At 44.1% G+C, this 16,293-nt stretch overlaps 6 protein-coding genes across 6 annotated transcripts; 3 read left to right on the top strand and 3 right to left on the bottom strand.

Annotated features, from left to right (window-relative positions):
* Positions 1-1,086: 1,086 nt before the first annotated feature.
* Positions 1,087-2,421, top strand: O0I10_010510 (uncharacterized protein; the record flags this gene model as incomplete). The annotated part of the gene is made up of 6 exons (XM_058490489.1): positions 1,087-1,150; positions 1,219-1,257; positions 1,311-1,855; positions 1,917-2,093; positions 2,154-2,318; positions 2,380-2,421. The coding sequence occupies 6 exons, from the start codon at positions 1,087-1,089 to the stop codon at positions 2,419-2,421; spliced, it is 1,032 nt and encodes a 343-aa protein (XP_058338743.1).
* Positions 2,422-3,609: 1,188 nt separating this feature from the next.
* O0I10_010509 (uncharacterized protein) lies at positions 3,610-5,447 on the top strand (the record flags this gene model as incomplete). The annotated part of the gene is made up of 5 exons (XM_058490488.1): positions 3,610-3,688; positions 3,816-4,048; positions 4,132-4,360; positions 4,421-4,526; positions 4,586-5,447. The coding sequence occupies 5 exons, from the start codon at positions 3,610-3,612 to the stop codon at positions 5,445-5,447; spliced, it is 1,509 nt and encodes a 502-aa protein (XP_058338742.1).
* A 488-nt stretch (positions 5,448-5,935) lies between these two features.
* On the bottom strand, positions 5,936-7,761 carry O0I10_010508 (uncharacterized protein; the record flags this gene model as incomplete). The annotated part of the gene is made up of 3 exons (XM_058490487.1): positions 5,936-6,987; positions 7,112-7,246; positions 7,347-7,761. 3 exons carry the CDS (start codon positions 7,759-7,761, stop codon positions 5,936-5,938), a joined length of 1,602 nt encoding a protein of 533 aa, XP_058338741.1.
* A 1,034-nt stretch (positions 7,762-8,795) lies between these two features.
* On the bottom strand, positions 8,796-10,004 carry O0I10_010507 (uncharacterized protein; the record flags this gene model as incomplete). The annotated part of the gene is made up of 5 exons (XM_058490486.1): positions 8,796-8,878; positions 8,962-9,009; positions 9,069-9,393; positions 9,465-9,733; positions 9,800-10,004. The coding sequence occupies 5 exons, from the start codon at positions 10,002-10,004 to the stop codon at positions 8,796-8,798; spliced, it is 930 nt and encodes a 309-aa protein (XP_058338740.1).
* Positions 10,005-10,218: 214 nt separating this feature from the next.
* O0I10_010506 (uncharacterized protein) lies at positions 10,219-12,280 on the top strand (the record flags this gene model as incomplete). Its single annotated transcript, XM_058490485.1, has 9 exons — positions 10,219-10,265; positions 10,355-10,415; positions 10,479-10,540; positions 10,612-10,793; positions 10,863-10,945; positions 11,023-11,245; positions 11,318-11,683; positions 11,744-12,028; positions 12,114-12,280. The coding sequence occupies 9 exons, from the start codon at positions 10,219-10,221 to the stop codon at positions 12,278-12,280; spliced, it is 1,476 nt and encodes a 491-aa protein (XP_058338739.1).
* Positions 12,281-12,605: 325 nt separating this feature from the next.
* Positions 12,606-15,829, bottom strand: O0I10_010505 (uncharacterized protein; the record flags this gene model as incomplete). The annotated part of the gene is made up of 9 exons (XM_058490484.1): positions 12,606-12,713; positions 12,778-13,124; positions 13,175-13,367; positions 13,421-13,690; positions 13,754-14,158; positions 14,219-14,292; positions 14,364-15,252; positions 15,329-15,655; positions 15,731-15,829. 9 exons carry the CDS (start codon positions 15,827-15,829, stop codon positions 12,606-12,608), a joined length of 2,712 nt encoding a protein of 903 aa, XP_058338738.1.
* Between the last annotated feature and the right edge of the window lie 464 nt (positions 15,830-16,293).

Here is a 16,293-nt window from a genome sequence, read left to right as displayed (position 1 = left end):
TTTCTATATGCAAATGTGAGGCATTTTTCTTTGTTATGTATCTTGCATCCTGATGTGAAAAGCATGTAAGGTAACAAAGGCACATTTGCTGTATTTGTATTAACCCGCGTATTTCCATTTGCATTTCATTTATCCTGCGCCTATACCCAAGATACGGGATCCAGAAGCTTGATGATAGTACTAAAAAACCGGGTAACTTTACATTATCATGTCATAGTAACGATCCTAGTGTTACAGCAAATCAACCAACATGATCGATTCACTATGTATAATGCGCTATGTGCACATGAGCGAAAAGACATTTTACTTTGACCTTGTTTGTTTTGAGATGACGAATCCGTGCATGTGTTGTTGTTTTATTCGTGTCGTGACCATAGCCATCTCCGGCCCGAGCGATGTGTTATTATGCTGATTATGCTTATAACATGTTACACTGCTCGTTTATGTTTGATGTCAAGCTCCCTATTGGAGCGTTGTTGCAGCAACAAATAAAGGCATCACCCCACACACACAAGAGGTGTTGTGTATCCATCTTTACAAGAAAACCTTGGCAGTCATTCATTCATGCTCAACGAAATGACAAAATCCGATGACGATTCCCCACGTGTGAGTCAGCGTCAGTGTGTGGCAGTAGATTGTAAATATAGAACTAATGACAACGCCTCCAATCATTCACAATGGGAACAACACGTTTTGAAAAAGGAAAGCGTATCACTCAAAAGTGCCTTTGTTTCTGGAAGATGCTGGAACGATTGTTTATCCATGGTGATGATAATGAAGAATAGGGATGATGGGGGAGATGTTAAAAGGAGAGTCAATCAAAGTTAGATAGGGGATGGGAGGGCTATATTATAGTAGTTGTATATGGACTTTCTTTACATAGAGAGAGAGAGAGAGAGGGATGGAAACAGAGTGTGTATGTATGTGTGCATGACAATAAACCTCTTTGACAGATCCACAGCTGTAGTAGTAGCAGCGCAACGTTTAGATCACCGGTGGTGAGGAGGGCGGGAATAGAAACAAAAAGAAACAGGTGGATGCTTAAACCCCTCGTCTTCTTTCAACGCTTCAACGACGACTATTATCATGGTCAAGTGTACGCATAAAGGTTGCAACCAAGACTTTTCCGAACAAGACAACAAGGATAACGGTAAAGCTGCTGATCATGGACTCAATGGCGTATTGAGCTGCTTGCTCATGTGTGTGTGCATTGGATAGCTTGTCAATTCCATCCTGGTGCTCCCGTGTTCCACGAAGGTAAATTGTGCTTGACGCGATGGGTTCGATTCCATATTGACATGCCGTCATAGGTCTCAAGGGTTGGTCTTGTTGCGACAAGCGTGTCACGGACTTTGACGAGTTTCTCAATATCCCTGGATGCACATTTGGTCGTCATTCCACTGAGAAGCCTGTAGAGGAAAAGAAGCCTGAAGCTGACACCACCAAGACCACCACCACGCCTACTGCTACTTCGGTGACCAAGGATGGTGTAGAAGTGTATGGCAACCAACCCTCCAATCCCCCTCCAGCATCAATGTCGCCTGCTGTCCCCAAGGAAGAACCCAAGAAGGAGGTTGTGGAAGAGGTTGTGGAAGAAGAGGATGATGAAAGTATTCCTGTACCAGCCAATGCTACTTGTAAACGCAAGGGATGTGGTGTTCAATACAAGGATGATGCTACGTCACGTGGTCAAGGTCCCGAAGCTACATGCGTCTATCATCCAGGTGCTCCCGTGTTCCATGAAGGCTCAAAGGGCTGGAGTTGTTGCCGTCGTCGTGTACTCGAATTTGATGAATTCTTAAAGATCCCAGGTTGTAAGGAAGGCAAGCATCTTTTTGTGGGTCGTCAAAACCAGGTGAGTGAGTGAGTGAGATGCACTATGATATGAGGGATCCTTTATTAACATAAGGTCATAGAAGGAACAACTTGTGGATTGCCGGACAGATTGGTACCAAACCCAAACCCATATCATCTTGAGCGTTTTTGCAAAGAACAAGCTTGATACCAAGGTCACCTTTGAAAAGCAATCCTTGTCCATTGATATCAAGATGAAGAACAATGAGCGCTATCAGAAGACTATCCCCTTGTTCCACGTAAGTGCCCCATTGTTGGGGATATTATAGCATAGTTTTCTCATGATCATTTGGCTATAGACAATCGATCCTGAGCAATCAAAATACAATGCTCTTACCACAAAGGTCGAGATCAGCTTGAAGAAGACCAGCGGTGTTTCATGGGCTACTTTGGAACCTTCAGATGCCAAGTCGTGGACCACTTTTGGTGTCACTGGTGGTGGTGGCAGTGTCGGTGCAAAGGAGGTAAAGAGATGAGGGATGTGATCATGATAGGGTATAGGGACTCAAATGTCATTTTCATTAGATGATGTACACCAGTGATTCCCCATTACACTTGAAGCAATAGATACATTGGGAATAATATTTTTGATTTTGTATGAAGCATTCTTGTGGGTTTATGGATGAAGGGAATACATGGAGATCATTGTGATACAGCTGTTGCTATATTATGGATTTGAAAAAGTATGATGGATGATGCCACTTTGGAAATCTTCAAAGATAGCATTTTGTGCAACCCTAACTTTGATGCAGTAATCGGTCTTGACAAAAGATCTATGATAGAACCTTTAAGCACCTTCGAGATCCTTCAAAAGATAGAGGCACCTTTGGTGTTATTTAAAGTATCCAATAACGCTTGAAAAGGAAAAGTAGGTTCTCGATTGTGCTCTTACAATAAAATGCATGCATATGCAAATGCACCAAGCACGAACGAGTCAGGTGCAAAAGGTCATCAATAATAACGTCTTGTAGCATTTGGCTCAGGCCAAGCACTCTTTGAAGTACGTTTGGCTTCATGGTCTCATACATAACATCTTTTAGTACCACGTTCATCTTATCCGAGCCTTCAATTCTTTCTGTCATGTGCTATCATGGCCAGCCTAAAACGACTGAGTATAGATGAGACACATTTCACGTGTAAGTAGTCGGATCCCTTGCATAGGGTCCTTTTAAGACTTTAACGCATGGTCAACAAATCTCAAACAACAAAGGAGAATCAGGTAGGATAGAGGTAATATGCAAGTCATAAAAGATGTTTAATTAGTCTATCTGTGCGAATTTAAGTATGTAATGCCTACTAGGGATATACGGAAAAAGTAGTAGCAGTAACAAACGTATTACCTAAACAATGACAGGGATACATTCTCAGCACATGTACGGATAAGGATAATAGATCATACGATACGACAATTTTGGGTTCAGCTTATCACCAACTTTGATGACAAAGAAGGGCATGGAATATGTAACATGTAGTAGTATCATAGCAACAAGGAGATAATGTAGTAATAGCAACGATGGATACAACGATAGTTAACAAGGTTCAATATAACAACAATAGTTGTAAGGGCAACGTGGCACTTGTACGAGTATCAACTGGTCACAGGCAAGTTTTTTTATTGTAAGGGAGAGGGATGGGGGGCTGGGGAGAATGAAGCACACGCATATTCACACACAGAGAATGGGCGCAGCTCAATTGCGCGCATAATTCTCTTCTTTTCCCTCACCTTTCTTTTTTCGTGTCCTGCACACTTCCACAATGAAACTAAAGAGTGGCAAAACACTCGACATTACCTTGAATGAAGAGAAGTTCTACTTCCCAGGTGAACACTTGCAAGGTAAGAATGATATGGATACTCCTTGATAAGAGATAGGAACGCACACACCCACACACACCCATATGCAGCAGCAGCCCTCTTCTTCACCCCACTTTTGCTATTTGCTCATCGTGCTCAATACGAATAGGCAATGTGATTGTTCATCCCAAGAACCCGACAAAGACAAGTTACATCATGCTCAAGTTTATTGGAGAGGTGCTTTTGACTATCAAGGACAAGGAGACTATTGTCTTGTTTCAAGAAACCAAGCAACTACGATTATCGGGTGATGATAAGACCTTTGTACTTGAGGCGAAGCCATACACTTTCCCTTTCGAGTTTGAAGTTCCTCAAAATGTGGATTTGACTAGTTCAATGGAGGTAAAAAGAAACAGGGGTTTGGTGGTGGTTGTTGTTAATATGTGCGTTTTATATTGATGCCATTTGTTCTTTACCTTTCCTAGTTTGCCAAGAAAGCACGGGTGCGATACACATTGACCGCCATTCATCATCGACCCATGGTGCCAGAGACCTTTTGCAACAAGGCTGAATACGTGGTTCCCATCTTGGAGTATCTTGACATTGAAGAAGCCCAATTCAAAGCATCACAAGAGAAATCCGTGAGCGTGTCCAAATCACTCAACAAATTATGCCATCTCCGGGTCACAACACCACACATTGGATACGCTAGAGGTTGGTGCTAAAGAGCTATTCTGTGTAACGCTATTGACATCATTGACGCCTCATTTGCAGGGAGCATTGTTCATGTTGGTGCAACCCTGAATTTTGTGGAGCCATTAGTGGTCACCAAGGGATTGAAAGTGTCACTTGTGAGAATTGCTGATATACGACATGGAAGGTACGCATACATAAAAGGGGATCATCAAGGAGAACATGATAACTAATAATATCCCATAGACATCGTTATACCAAGGAGGAGGTGCTGAGGTCCGTTGTACATGATATCAATATCTATGGTCCTTTCAACTTCACCCAAGCCATCAGCTGCCAATTACCCATTCCCACATCGACACCACCTACTATCGGTTTTCGGGGAACAACACTTCGAATGTATTATCAAGTACGCGTGCGTGCGAAATTGAGTGAGGAGAAGAAGGCTGAAGTCAATCTTCCTATTGTGGTGGGAACATGGCCAAGAGCGGATATTCCAATTGATGACGATGATGATGATGAAAGCATTACCTACATGTCGGATACGCATAGTGAACCCACATCAGAATCATTTCGACTCTCTCTCTCCGGCAACTATCGAGCATCGTTTGCGAGTAGTGCAACCCATATCCGCCCTGCTACTTATCATACCACCACCAATCACCCAAATCAAAGTGTGGATCGTTCTGATTCTAATGCCTCTTCTCGTCGATCCTACGCTTCATCGATTCAATCTTGGGATTCTCTTTCACGCAACACATCTTTATCCATGCCTGATACACCACAATCACGTAACGACCCATCAGAGCAGTTGTTGCATATCCGTCGATCTTCTAGAACACCTTACGATCATGCTACATCATCCTTTTTACCAACATCACCTGTTGCTGCTGCTGCTGCACCACCACCACCACCTGCACCACCTGCATCCGCCAATAAACACGTTCCTATCCTTCAACCCATTCTTTCTGGTGGACTAGACGACATGATCGATTCTTCTTCATCCGATGATGACGATGACGATGGTGACTTGTTGAGGATTCTACAAAAGAAAAAGCGATCCGCACAAAGAATGCAACGAAAGCAGATGATGCATCATGGCATGTAGACACGCACACACACACACACACACACACCTTAATTTTATATCCCACCTTTTTATTCTCCCACCTACCACCCCCATTATTCTCACATTGTATCTATAGTTCACACTCTCACACTCGCACACACTCATTCACCCACTCACTCTCACGCATTCACCTTCGTAATATATATCATCCCCATTTTGCCGTTTGTTTCTATTGTAATCCTATTTGGGTAAAGTGGTTCATCTTATGCTTTTATCTTACGTTGGAATATGAGAGAGAAGAAGGAATGTCAAAAGTATGCTAAAGGGTGAAAAGAGAGAGCTAGAAAGAGAGTGAGAGATTTACATGCATGGTGAAAGAGGAAATGGAATGCAAAAAGGAAAGAGATGCAAATGCGTGTGTAATACTAAGTTGGTTGTTGGTGTCGGTGGGCTAGGTACGTATATATGATGATAAGGTATGTAAGTAATGTGTGTGTGTGTGTGAGCGAGCGTGTGTTTGAGGAGGGTCATGATAATGATGATGATGATGATGATGACTTTTCGAGACCGTTGGCAGGTTGAATGGATGGTTGTACTTTCCACATCCACCAAGGACCTCCATATTGTTCATCACCCCAACGACCACATAGACCCATGGGCAAGAGGAATCTGCCAGCATATTCCCAGGTCTCGCCTGAATCAATGTAGGTCTTTTCCCAAGTCACTTGGCCATCTTCGCTGTCGTCAATTAAACCCGTGACATGGAAACCACCAAGATTATCTGCGCCAATGCCTTCAAATCGGGTCAATGGGCACGTGCGTAAATGGCATGATGGAAACCCTGTGGGTCGGCTGATCATGGATGATGATGCTTGTTGTACTTGTTCATCTTCTTCGTCTTCATCATCTAGGGGTACAATACGTAACGTCAAACGCATTGGACCGTCAAACCAATCCGAGGCTGCTGTTGCAATGTCGTTGCCATCATCGTCTTCATCCACATCCAAGAACGAATAATAGCCCATCCATTCGCCTTCAATGAGGTATGCTTCGCTGACAAAATGTGTGGATGATGCAAATCCAGTGTCGCTGTAAATGTTTTCTAATGCCTGGTTACCGTTGGAGGGAGCAGGCGTCTTATAATGCTTGTCGTGCCATTTATCACGTGATTCCCTTAAACTTGCATGAAACAATTGACGCTCATAACGTCGAAGGTATTCAACATCAAACATGGCAGAGTGTATAGGAAAGAGTGGAATGGGTGAACATTTTGGAATGGCTTCGTAAGGTGCAGGATGGCATGCAAAGATGGTGGTAAAGAATAAATGGAATGCAGCTGTCAGTGGATCTTGTGATGGATAAAAGATTGTTGTATCAATTGTGCTTTTGCTGTCATTCATAAATGGATCATCATCATCATCATCATCTTCATGCAACGTGATTTGTGAGTGAAATAATCGTGGTGACATGTGCTTGGTGATAAGGGCATCCGCTTCAAAGTCGTATGCAAATTGACTTAGTTCATGTGATACAATGTGTGGTGAAATGTCTGATGTAAAGAAACGGCTGATGGAGAAGTCTAAAAAAGAGAGAGAAGAGAAAGACAGGTTAGTGTGGGGGAATGTTGTGGGTAAGTTTTGGGGGGTGGGAAGCAATTGTGTGCGTGTGTGTGTATTGATGGTGCAGGGGAAAAAATAGAGTACCATAATTCACTAGCAAGGACAAAATAGGCAGGACCACAGGGTAAGCTTCTCGATCACGAAGGGATCCTAATTGAAACGCAGCACCAGCTAGCAGATGCACTTGATGGTTCAATAGTTGCGGAATGTTTAGCTCATCTGCAAAACGTTTGAGCGGTAATGGTCGGTGTGAGAATGGCGGATGTTTCTCATTAGGTGGTGTGTGCGCAACAATACACACACAATATTGGATACTTACCATGCTCTGTAATCATGTCCCAAATGATCTCCCAATCGATTTTGCTGAGCTGGTCAACAAGGTCTCGTGGTTGTTGTGTTGCTGCTGTTGCTGCCACTTGACGGCATGTTTCAAGTGCTCTGCACCTACGCTCAAGCGCAGACTGCCAATCGAGTTGCCGATATAGTTGACGCCGGTAAATTGCCGAGGTATCGAAACGTGCACTAAAGGCTCTTGGCCATAATGTCGCTTGTCGCCATGGGTCTTTGTGTATAAGGTAATAAAGATGTCGACAGGTGATGGATAGCTGTATCAATGATGATGGATATGCGTCGTATAGGGCGACATTGGATATGATTTTCAATAAGAGCTCCTTAGGGAGAGCTAATAATGGTGTTTGGTTGTGATGTGCCAATGGAGCAGACCACAACCTCATATTGAAAAGTAGGAGAAAGAAAGAGTGGATAAAGCCTTAATAATGTGTAGAGGAAGAAAAGAGAGAGAAGGAACAAGAAGGGAGTAAAGCAAGAAAAAAAAAGCTCATTGCGGCCCAACATCCAAGACTTACCACTTTTGGCCTAACAGCGGTTCATCCGACCCAGCTTCCATTCGTTCCTTCCACTCTAGCTCTCTCCTTTGCCGCTGTGCGTTGGTCTGTTTTACCCCAGCCCACTACCATCTTTTAGTGCATTAGCTATTCCTGCCTAAGAAAAATCTACTTCTTTGGGTACAACATCTCCCCCCGCCCAATGCCCTACACAACCTCCCACCAATATGGAAATAACATGTAGGACGACAACTACCTTTCTTTTAGTACCACATCTCTTTCAACAATATAGCTACCAATTCCCGTGAAAGATGATTATCACTACTATCCATAATACCCTCCACATCATGCATTTATTGATACGACTACTTTTGAAGCTGAGTCTCGGCTTACTTTTGCATTTCACCATCGGGAGTCAGCATGGCGTTATTGATCAGGGCAGCTTGTTGCTCATTGACTCACTCACGTCATGTCTCATATTACCTTGTCCGTGCACTTTGACAGAGCTCAGCGGCAAAATAGTGCTCGTTGTCGGCAACATTATAGGCGTAAACAGGAAATGGCTGAGTCTTTTTATTCCATCCATGCCGCCGCCGCCGACCAAAAAAACGTTATTTGAATGAAACTAGCTCGAGTTGTCAGTACTACCTTGATCATGTGGTTTGCATATACCGTGTGGCCGTATCAATTATACTTTGGATACCCGTTTAGACACAATTTCTAGCAATGCCAAAGGGAGAAGTCTTTATTTTGTGGATCTATTCTTCAAGTTTACATAGGGGATAATTAAACAAAAAGGGGTGACAGGATATCAAACGAAAATTATAAGGTCGTATGCACTAGTGGGGGATTTCCGTCTTTTGGTACACATCTGACAACGGCCCTGGATCCCGGGTGCTGTACAAGGGAATGGGTCATCTGCGTTACTCCTTGTTGTTGCTGTTGCTGTTGCTGCCATCCAACCAATGGACAACCTTATTCGCCATGTATTGTGTTGCACCAGGATCTATAGCATATCGCAAATGAGAACCAATGACAGCATGCTGGGAATAAACAATAGTCTAGCCCCATCACCTTCCCATTACCAACCTAGGATAAAGCTGTGCGGCAATCTTTCCTCACACAAATAAAGATGCTCTATCATTCCATAGTAAGTAAGTAACGATCCCATTTCAGCACAATACGATGATGATTACCATGTTCAGGATAGGATTGTTTCATGTACTTGTATTGTTCAATGGGTGCCCACTGGTCGTTTTCAGAATAGTAGATGATGAACTTGTCGAGATGCGTAGTGTAAAAGTCGTGGTCGAGTTGTTGCACATTTTCCATTTCTTGTTGAGCCATTCTTAGCACGGATCGTACAAAAGGACCATTCAACAATGAAGCTGTCACTTTGACAGAGTGACCTTGTTGTCCTGTCAAGAGGCGAATCAAGCGTTCAAGAATAGGCGGTGAGATGTACGAGAGGGCGCTTGCCATAGTAGAGACGACACCGATGGGTAGCTTGTTAAATAGGCGCTAATGGTAAAATAGTTCAATGCCCCCTGATTCGCCTTTATTTCCTTCCTTCTCCAGCCCCTGAATCTTACCGTGAAATGCATCCCATTGGGTGTGAGAGCAATGTCATACAAGCATGGAAAGAGGGCAATCAAACGATCAATGTTAAATGCATGCCGTTGCTTGAACACTTCCACTGCAAGGTAAGCGCCGATCGAGTGCCCCATCAGCACAAATTTGGTATCATCAGCTGAATAACGCTTCTTCAATATATCGAAGCACTCGATCTTGTGGTCAATCTGGTCTTGGAACGAATAGAGCGCGTTTGGATCATCACCCGTGGATACGCCCAAGTGAGACACTATTCGACAGCTGCTATGAATACAATGCACCCATCAAGCAACGTGACATGGAGTATGTATGTTACCTGCAAAGATTTCAAGATTGGGCGAAGCTTGCTCATGAATGCGTTCGAGGAATTCAGCATAGTATTCAATGAGACCCGGATTGCCAGGAATGAACAGAAGGACGGTCGTTGTTTCTTCGCGAGCAGGCCACCATAGAGTATTGGTGAGGTGACCAGCCACTTGCCAGTTGGCTCGAAGTGGCGTACAAAGCGTATGGGGGCGCATGAAATGAAAGAGAAGGTAAGCCTTAAGCCACGGGGTTGATAAGTAAAGCAATGCTCACGAGAACTAAATATATCCATCAGCTGGGCTTTGCATTTTCAAGCAAGCTGTGTGTCACACATTTTACCCTTCGCTTTGGTCGGTTTTCTTTTTCTCCTTCTTCTTCCTTCTTCCTTCTTTTTCATATTCAACTCGTTTCGTCTTGTGCCCTCTTGCCATGTTCTCGGTCGCTCAACAAAAGAAGCAGGAAGAAAAAAACTTACAGTGAGTATTCTCTCATGCCATTTGAAACCTCTTCCAACCTATCAAAAACAACACCTTCAACTCACCTCCTCCTCCTGTTTGTATGTTAGAAAAGTACGGGACCTACTCCGCTTGCCGGCAAACAAAAAATGTTTCGATTGCCCCACCAAGGTAACATGCCAATCTTATCTTTTGCAACTACATCGGATAGCTGATATTGATAGGCTCATGTAGAGTCCTTTCTTCGTCAATGTGAGTGTCCAAACGTTCATTTGCAGTCGATGCTCGGGGCTTGTGTAAGTATATGGTATTCCCAAACAAATGCCTATTTTCTCTGACATCTCCTGTGTACGCGTGTTTGGAATAGCCGTGAAGTGGGTCATCGTGTCAAATCAATCTCTGCAAGTAAATTCTCTGGTGCTGAAGTTGTTACATTACAACAAGGAGGAAATGAAGTGGCCCGTGCCATTTGGTTGAGCAACTATGGAAAGGACAACGTTGACCCTGAGACGGATGATGAAGTGAGAGCGTTCATTCGGCAAAAGTATTGTAAGTGAGGAGGATGATTCAGAGTGCGTGTGCACAAGATGGCTGTATTCATTTAACATATCATTGTAGATGAACAAAAGTGGTTGGATCAGGAAGAATTAAAGGCACACACAAATCGTGTTCGTGAGATGATCAAGGCCATGTTTACAGAGGTTTGTTATTTTTGGGATAGGAACGGCGGATTGTAATTTGGTGTCATTAACTAACTTTATGTTATCACACGACACAGGAAGGGATTCGAAGACCCGGTGCCAAGACCCCACCTCTTCCAGGTGATGGCAACGCCATTTTAGCTCCACCCAAACGACAACAACAACGACCTGCCTCACTGCAACTTACATCCTCTTCTTGGAAATCAGCCAATGGTAACAATACTACATCGTCATCATTGCTGGATGATGGTGATAATGTGTACGAACCACCCATGTCGGCAAGAGAAGTACGATCCTCAGGCAAGTGAAAAGGAGAAAAAGTATCAAGAAAACGTCTTATCCAACACGCCATATCATTATTACTGTTTTTAGGTGTTACACCTTTTTCACCCGCTATCGCGTCTCCAGTACCTGTTACACCATCACGTATTGCCCGGGATACAGCAGCACCAACCACTCCCACCTATGTTGCTTACTCTCAACAACAACCTTTCCCCACATCTCCAGCACGACCAACACCACCAGTAGCCTCCATTAACAACACCACAACCAATGCTGCTTCTACCACCACTACACCCACATCAAGCATCTTTTCTGAATTGGCAGGCCTTGATATTAGCTCTAAGCCTGCTCGCAGAGCCACTTACACTGGTGGTATCCTTACACCCGCCACACCTGGCGCAGCAAGTCCTACTCGTTCAACACCTTATTCATCCATTATTGGAGGATTGTCTTCAGGTACAACATCGTACTACGTGTGTAACCCTTTTTTGAAATTAACCTTTCATGCTGTAGTAGATTCATTCAAGACAACACAGCCACAATCCTCCACTTTTTCTCCATTGTCACCAACCCATCACCACCACCACCACCAGCGTCATCAATCCCATTCCTCGTCGATCTCATCTCCAATAACATCAACCACAGCTCCTCCTCCTCAATCACCACCTATTGAAAATGATCCCTATGCAGCTCTACGAAGTCTTAGTATAAGCAGCACAAAAGAAGAACCACCCAAACAACAAGAAATGATACCCGATGGTGTGCACGAACGTCAAGATTCAGAGGATACTGCATGGACAGGTATGGAAAGGAAGAAAAAGGGCACATGATGCAAACATGTGCGTGTGCGTTTTTATTTGTATTAATACATATGACATGTAAACAGAATTCTCGACATCCACTACTACCATTGATGATTTTGGTGATTTTGCTTCAGAACCTTTGGATGCTCCACCACCTCCGACAAAACCTGATATTGCTCCACCACCCAAACCTGTCAATTACTTTGGAGATCTTGATCCGATCGCCCAATTCAAGCGTTCCGGTCGCTAATAATTCCCGCTACAACTCCGCACTTCCCCACCATCACCACCAAACCTTCACTTTAAAGTATTTATTGGATAGGATGTCACACATCTATTACCCATTCGCTTTTCAATGATTCAGATACGAAATGAACATCAGTTTTATGTGTGTGAGTATGAGTGTGCAAGAAGTTTCTAAAACAAGGAGGGGGAAAAAAGAGACTTGGGTGGGTGGGGGGGATGTTGTTGGTGTAAGTGCGTGTGTGTGTACGTTTGTATGGGGGATAACGGGAATGGGTCAAACGGGAGGTGGCGACGATATTGCGTATTTTCTCTCTCTTTATTACTCCTAACTAGACACCGTATCGTTGCTGTAATACAGCTGGTACATTTGGTTCAAAGCTTTGCATCAGCTGTTGCCATTGTTCTTCACCAAACATGTTCTTGTATCCACTTAAAATCTAAGACGATCCAATAAGGTTAATGCACTGCCATTTACCGCTCTATTTTGTATATCCATCTTACATGTCCAAATGACTGTGCTAAGTCAGGGGGTGGTTCAGCGTAGGTAGCCACAGCAATGGCAAAGTGAGAAATTTCCTTTGCGGCGCCTTCAGGATTGATCTTAATCATTTCACAAAGACCACTGAATGCTGATGCCTTTTCATCGTTGGAAATAATAGGTACAAGGGCTCTGAGCCATGGGTTGATGAATACGTGAAGGTGACTGCTGACAATTTGAGGACAAACCAGACCGAGACGACCAATGGTGATAGCAACATTCTCCAACAAAGTGCGCTGGATAGCGGGATTAACAATCAACATGAACAATCGTTGAAGCATGGGATCCACATAAGGTTGGATCTCTTGTCCTATATAATCATTAGCATAGATACACATGCAAGTTTATATATATACATACCCCATTTGATAGCAATCTCACCAGCTGCCCATGTTGCATTGTTGCACACAGATACATGTTCGGCTTGAGGATCAATTTGGCTCACGATATGAGGCATGAATTGGGGCACCACGTTACGGATTTGCTCAAAGCAAGAGATGGCCAAATCACCAAGAACAGCATATGCGGATTGACGTACTTCGGCCACTTCATCCTATTACGAGTGTCAATACACTATCCCAAATACATGATTTGCCGCCACATTACCTGAACACAAATAGAAAGGAATTGGACCACGGGAGGATTGGTGCTAGCCACCAAAGGCTCAGCGTCCGTGTTCAAGGCTTGAATGATACCAGAAAGCAAATCCAAAGCAACAATCATGAAATCCTTGTCGGGAACTTCTAAACAGGGATCGTTGGCGGCCTGTTGGCATTCTCCGATGGTCTTGCAAACCAAGCTCACACATCGTGCATAGACGGGTTGTGCAAAAGGCTTGAATCCAATGCCAAGAGCAGTCGTAATGGATGACAAGCACTATCAGATAGGGCGGGTTAGTAAAATCCTTTTGATTGCCAACCAGCTATGTATGTAGCTTACCTCGAGCAAGGGGAAAAGATCAGTGCTGTCATCGGGAATCTCTTGCCATTTTTTGATAAGTGGGGGCATAATGATGTTGATGAATTGTTCCTGATTGATTGCTGCACCAACAACGTCGGCCAAAGTGCCCACAGTGTCGTAAAGGAGCAACAAGTTGCGATGTTGATATTTGTCGAATGCTGTGGCAAGCGTCACAAGGATGGGATGAAGATATGGAACAAGATCAACGGTAACGCTTTCCTCGAGGAGTGAGAACGATGAACATGCTGCTTCTTGTACACGCTTATTGTTGTCTAGTATACGTTGCAACAAGTTCTGGATCAATGGTTCTAAAAAGTGCTTGGCCTGGTGAATCCATGTTGCATAACGACCCAATGTCCAGCATGTAATCGATCGAACAAGGGGCTATGATACCTCTGTGTAAGTAACCTACCATCACCATCACCATCCATTGACATCTCTTACCTTTGGATCATTAAGATTTGTGAAAAGATAGGGAACAAGCTCTGGAAGATGAGGAGCGATTTCTTGCATGCCACCTAATTTTATCACGTATGTCAGCTATCCATCCATCCATCTTTTCCTCATGTATCCAAAATTTCCCTGTTACCTTCAGCAGCAGCACCAAGTGCAAGGATACCACATTCACGATGTAACCAATCAGTGCTTTCGAGCTCAGTCTTGAGAAGAGGCATCAGTAATCGGATCACTTCGCCTTCAAATGCTGTGCACAAAACGTCCAATGTAGCAGCGCTGCATTTTCTCAAGTTCCATTCGCCATAAAACTCATCATCCAAATCATCATCATAATCATCATCATCATCTTCATCTTCATCGTCGTCGTCGGCACCATTCTTTTGCTTATCACCGGCACCTTCAGGCTTTTCGGCATGCTCATTCTCAATGACATTGGCCTTGTGATGACGGGGTTTGATATCTTGTTCGCTGTCGGCAACATGGGCATCGTCCTCGTCACCACCCAATGTAAGCAAGTCCATTTCGGAATACACCATGCCCTTGAGTAACACGGGTACAACACGTGGGAGGAAAGGTCGCAAGTGCTCACGCAAATCATCTTGTTCAGCAAACACAAGCCAAAATTCGCACGCTTCCAGGGCCAAATCAGCGTCATCCGATTGGGTGCAGTAGAGCATGTAGTCGACAATGTTGGCCATTTGAGGGAGTAAGACACTTGAGCACATTTCAAGCAAGCTGACCAAAGCTTGGCAAACGGCCTTGCGAACCTCAAGACTATCATCTGTGGCACGGCTGAAGAGCGCCGTCAAGAAGGGTTCCATGTTGTTCATGAGAGGAGCAGATCGTAAAGTGATGAATTGAGTGGTCGAATTGATAGCACAGAGACGCAACTTTTCTTGTGGATGAGCAAAGAAAGTGATGAACTTTGGGATCATGAACGCCAATGGCTGAACACCATTGACACTTTGGTCAAGTTCACGTGAACAATCCTCACAAATCTTTTGCAGGGTGGTGAATGCATTCTATACATACAATGTGTTATTATCATACCATCTCTCTCTTTCTCTCATGTAGCCATTCCTCTCGTAACCAACATACCTCGACAACAGTGGGATTAGGATCATCGAGCTTTGCCATCAAGACCTCCAAGGCTCGGACCCAGTTTTGTACATGACCATGTTCAACGATGGCTGCAATCACAATACCAACAGCCTTGCCGATCTCAGGATCACCGATATGCTCCAACGAACATTCCTTGATATAATCCACCACTTCAGGACTGATGGTGGGATAATGTCCACGGATATTGTTCTTGAGAGTAAGACCAGCGACGGATCTCACATATTGATCTTCTTGAGGCATCTTTGTAAGGATATAAACCAGATACGAGTTGTAATCCGGGATCTTATTAAAGTACTCCAATTTCTACATATCGCAAGCATGAGTATGGCCTGTTGTCTATGTATCTATCCCCAATCCCTCAATTCCCTGATATCATACCTGCTGCACAGCATGGCTGTCGCTTGGGTTAAGAGCTTCACGCAAAAGCTGCAAAAGGTCAGAGAGTCCTTGTTCGGTTGGTTGCCAGGTGTTGCTCATGATTGCCGATAAAAGGTGGACAAGTCAATGGATGAAGGGGGATGGATGGTGTGTGTATGAGCGTGCGTGCGTGTGTGTGTGTCTGTGTGTGTCTGGAAAAAGATTGAACAAAGAAAAAGTCAGCATGACGTTGTAAATGGGGCCTCGTAAAAAGGATCGCTTGCTTCCCCCCACAGCCAACACCCACAAGGTCGTCACTCCCATCCTCTGCTCATGCTATCCATGTCCCTTTTTTGTGCCGATGGACCCTTTTCTCTCATTCCCCTCCTCTCCCCCGCCCCCCAATGAAAAAGATTGTGGCTTGCCTTCTGGGTTGCGAATCGGTGGGATTGAGAGAGAAAGACAACTCAAGAACGATGGTTTTGTTGTTGTGTATGGTGCGGTCGACTATAAGGGGACGTCTAGGACTCTTCCTTCACCAAAGTCGTTTCGTTGTGTTGTGTGTGTGAGCCAGGAAAGCTGTG

The sequence above is a fragment of the Lichtheimia ornata genome, assembly GCF_029851405.1.
Source record: "Lichtheimia ornata isolate CBS 291.66 chromosome Unknown scaffold00071, whole genome shotgun sequence".
Classification (NCBI taxonomy): Eukaryota; Fungi; Mucoromycota; class Mucoromycetes; order Mucorales; family Lichtheimiaceae; genus Lichtheimia; species Lichtheimia ornata.
The sequence above is the reverse complement of the archived record's forward strand: the minus strand, read 5'-3'. Positions and strand labels throughout refer to the sequence as shown.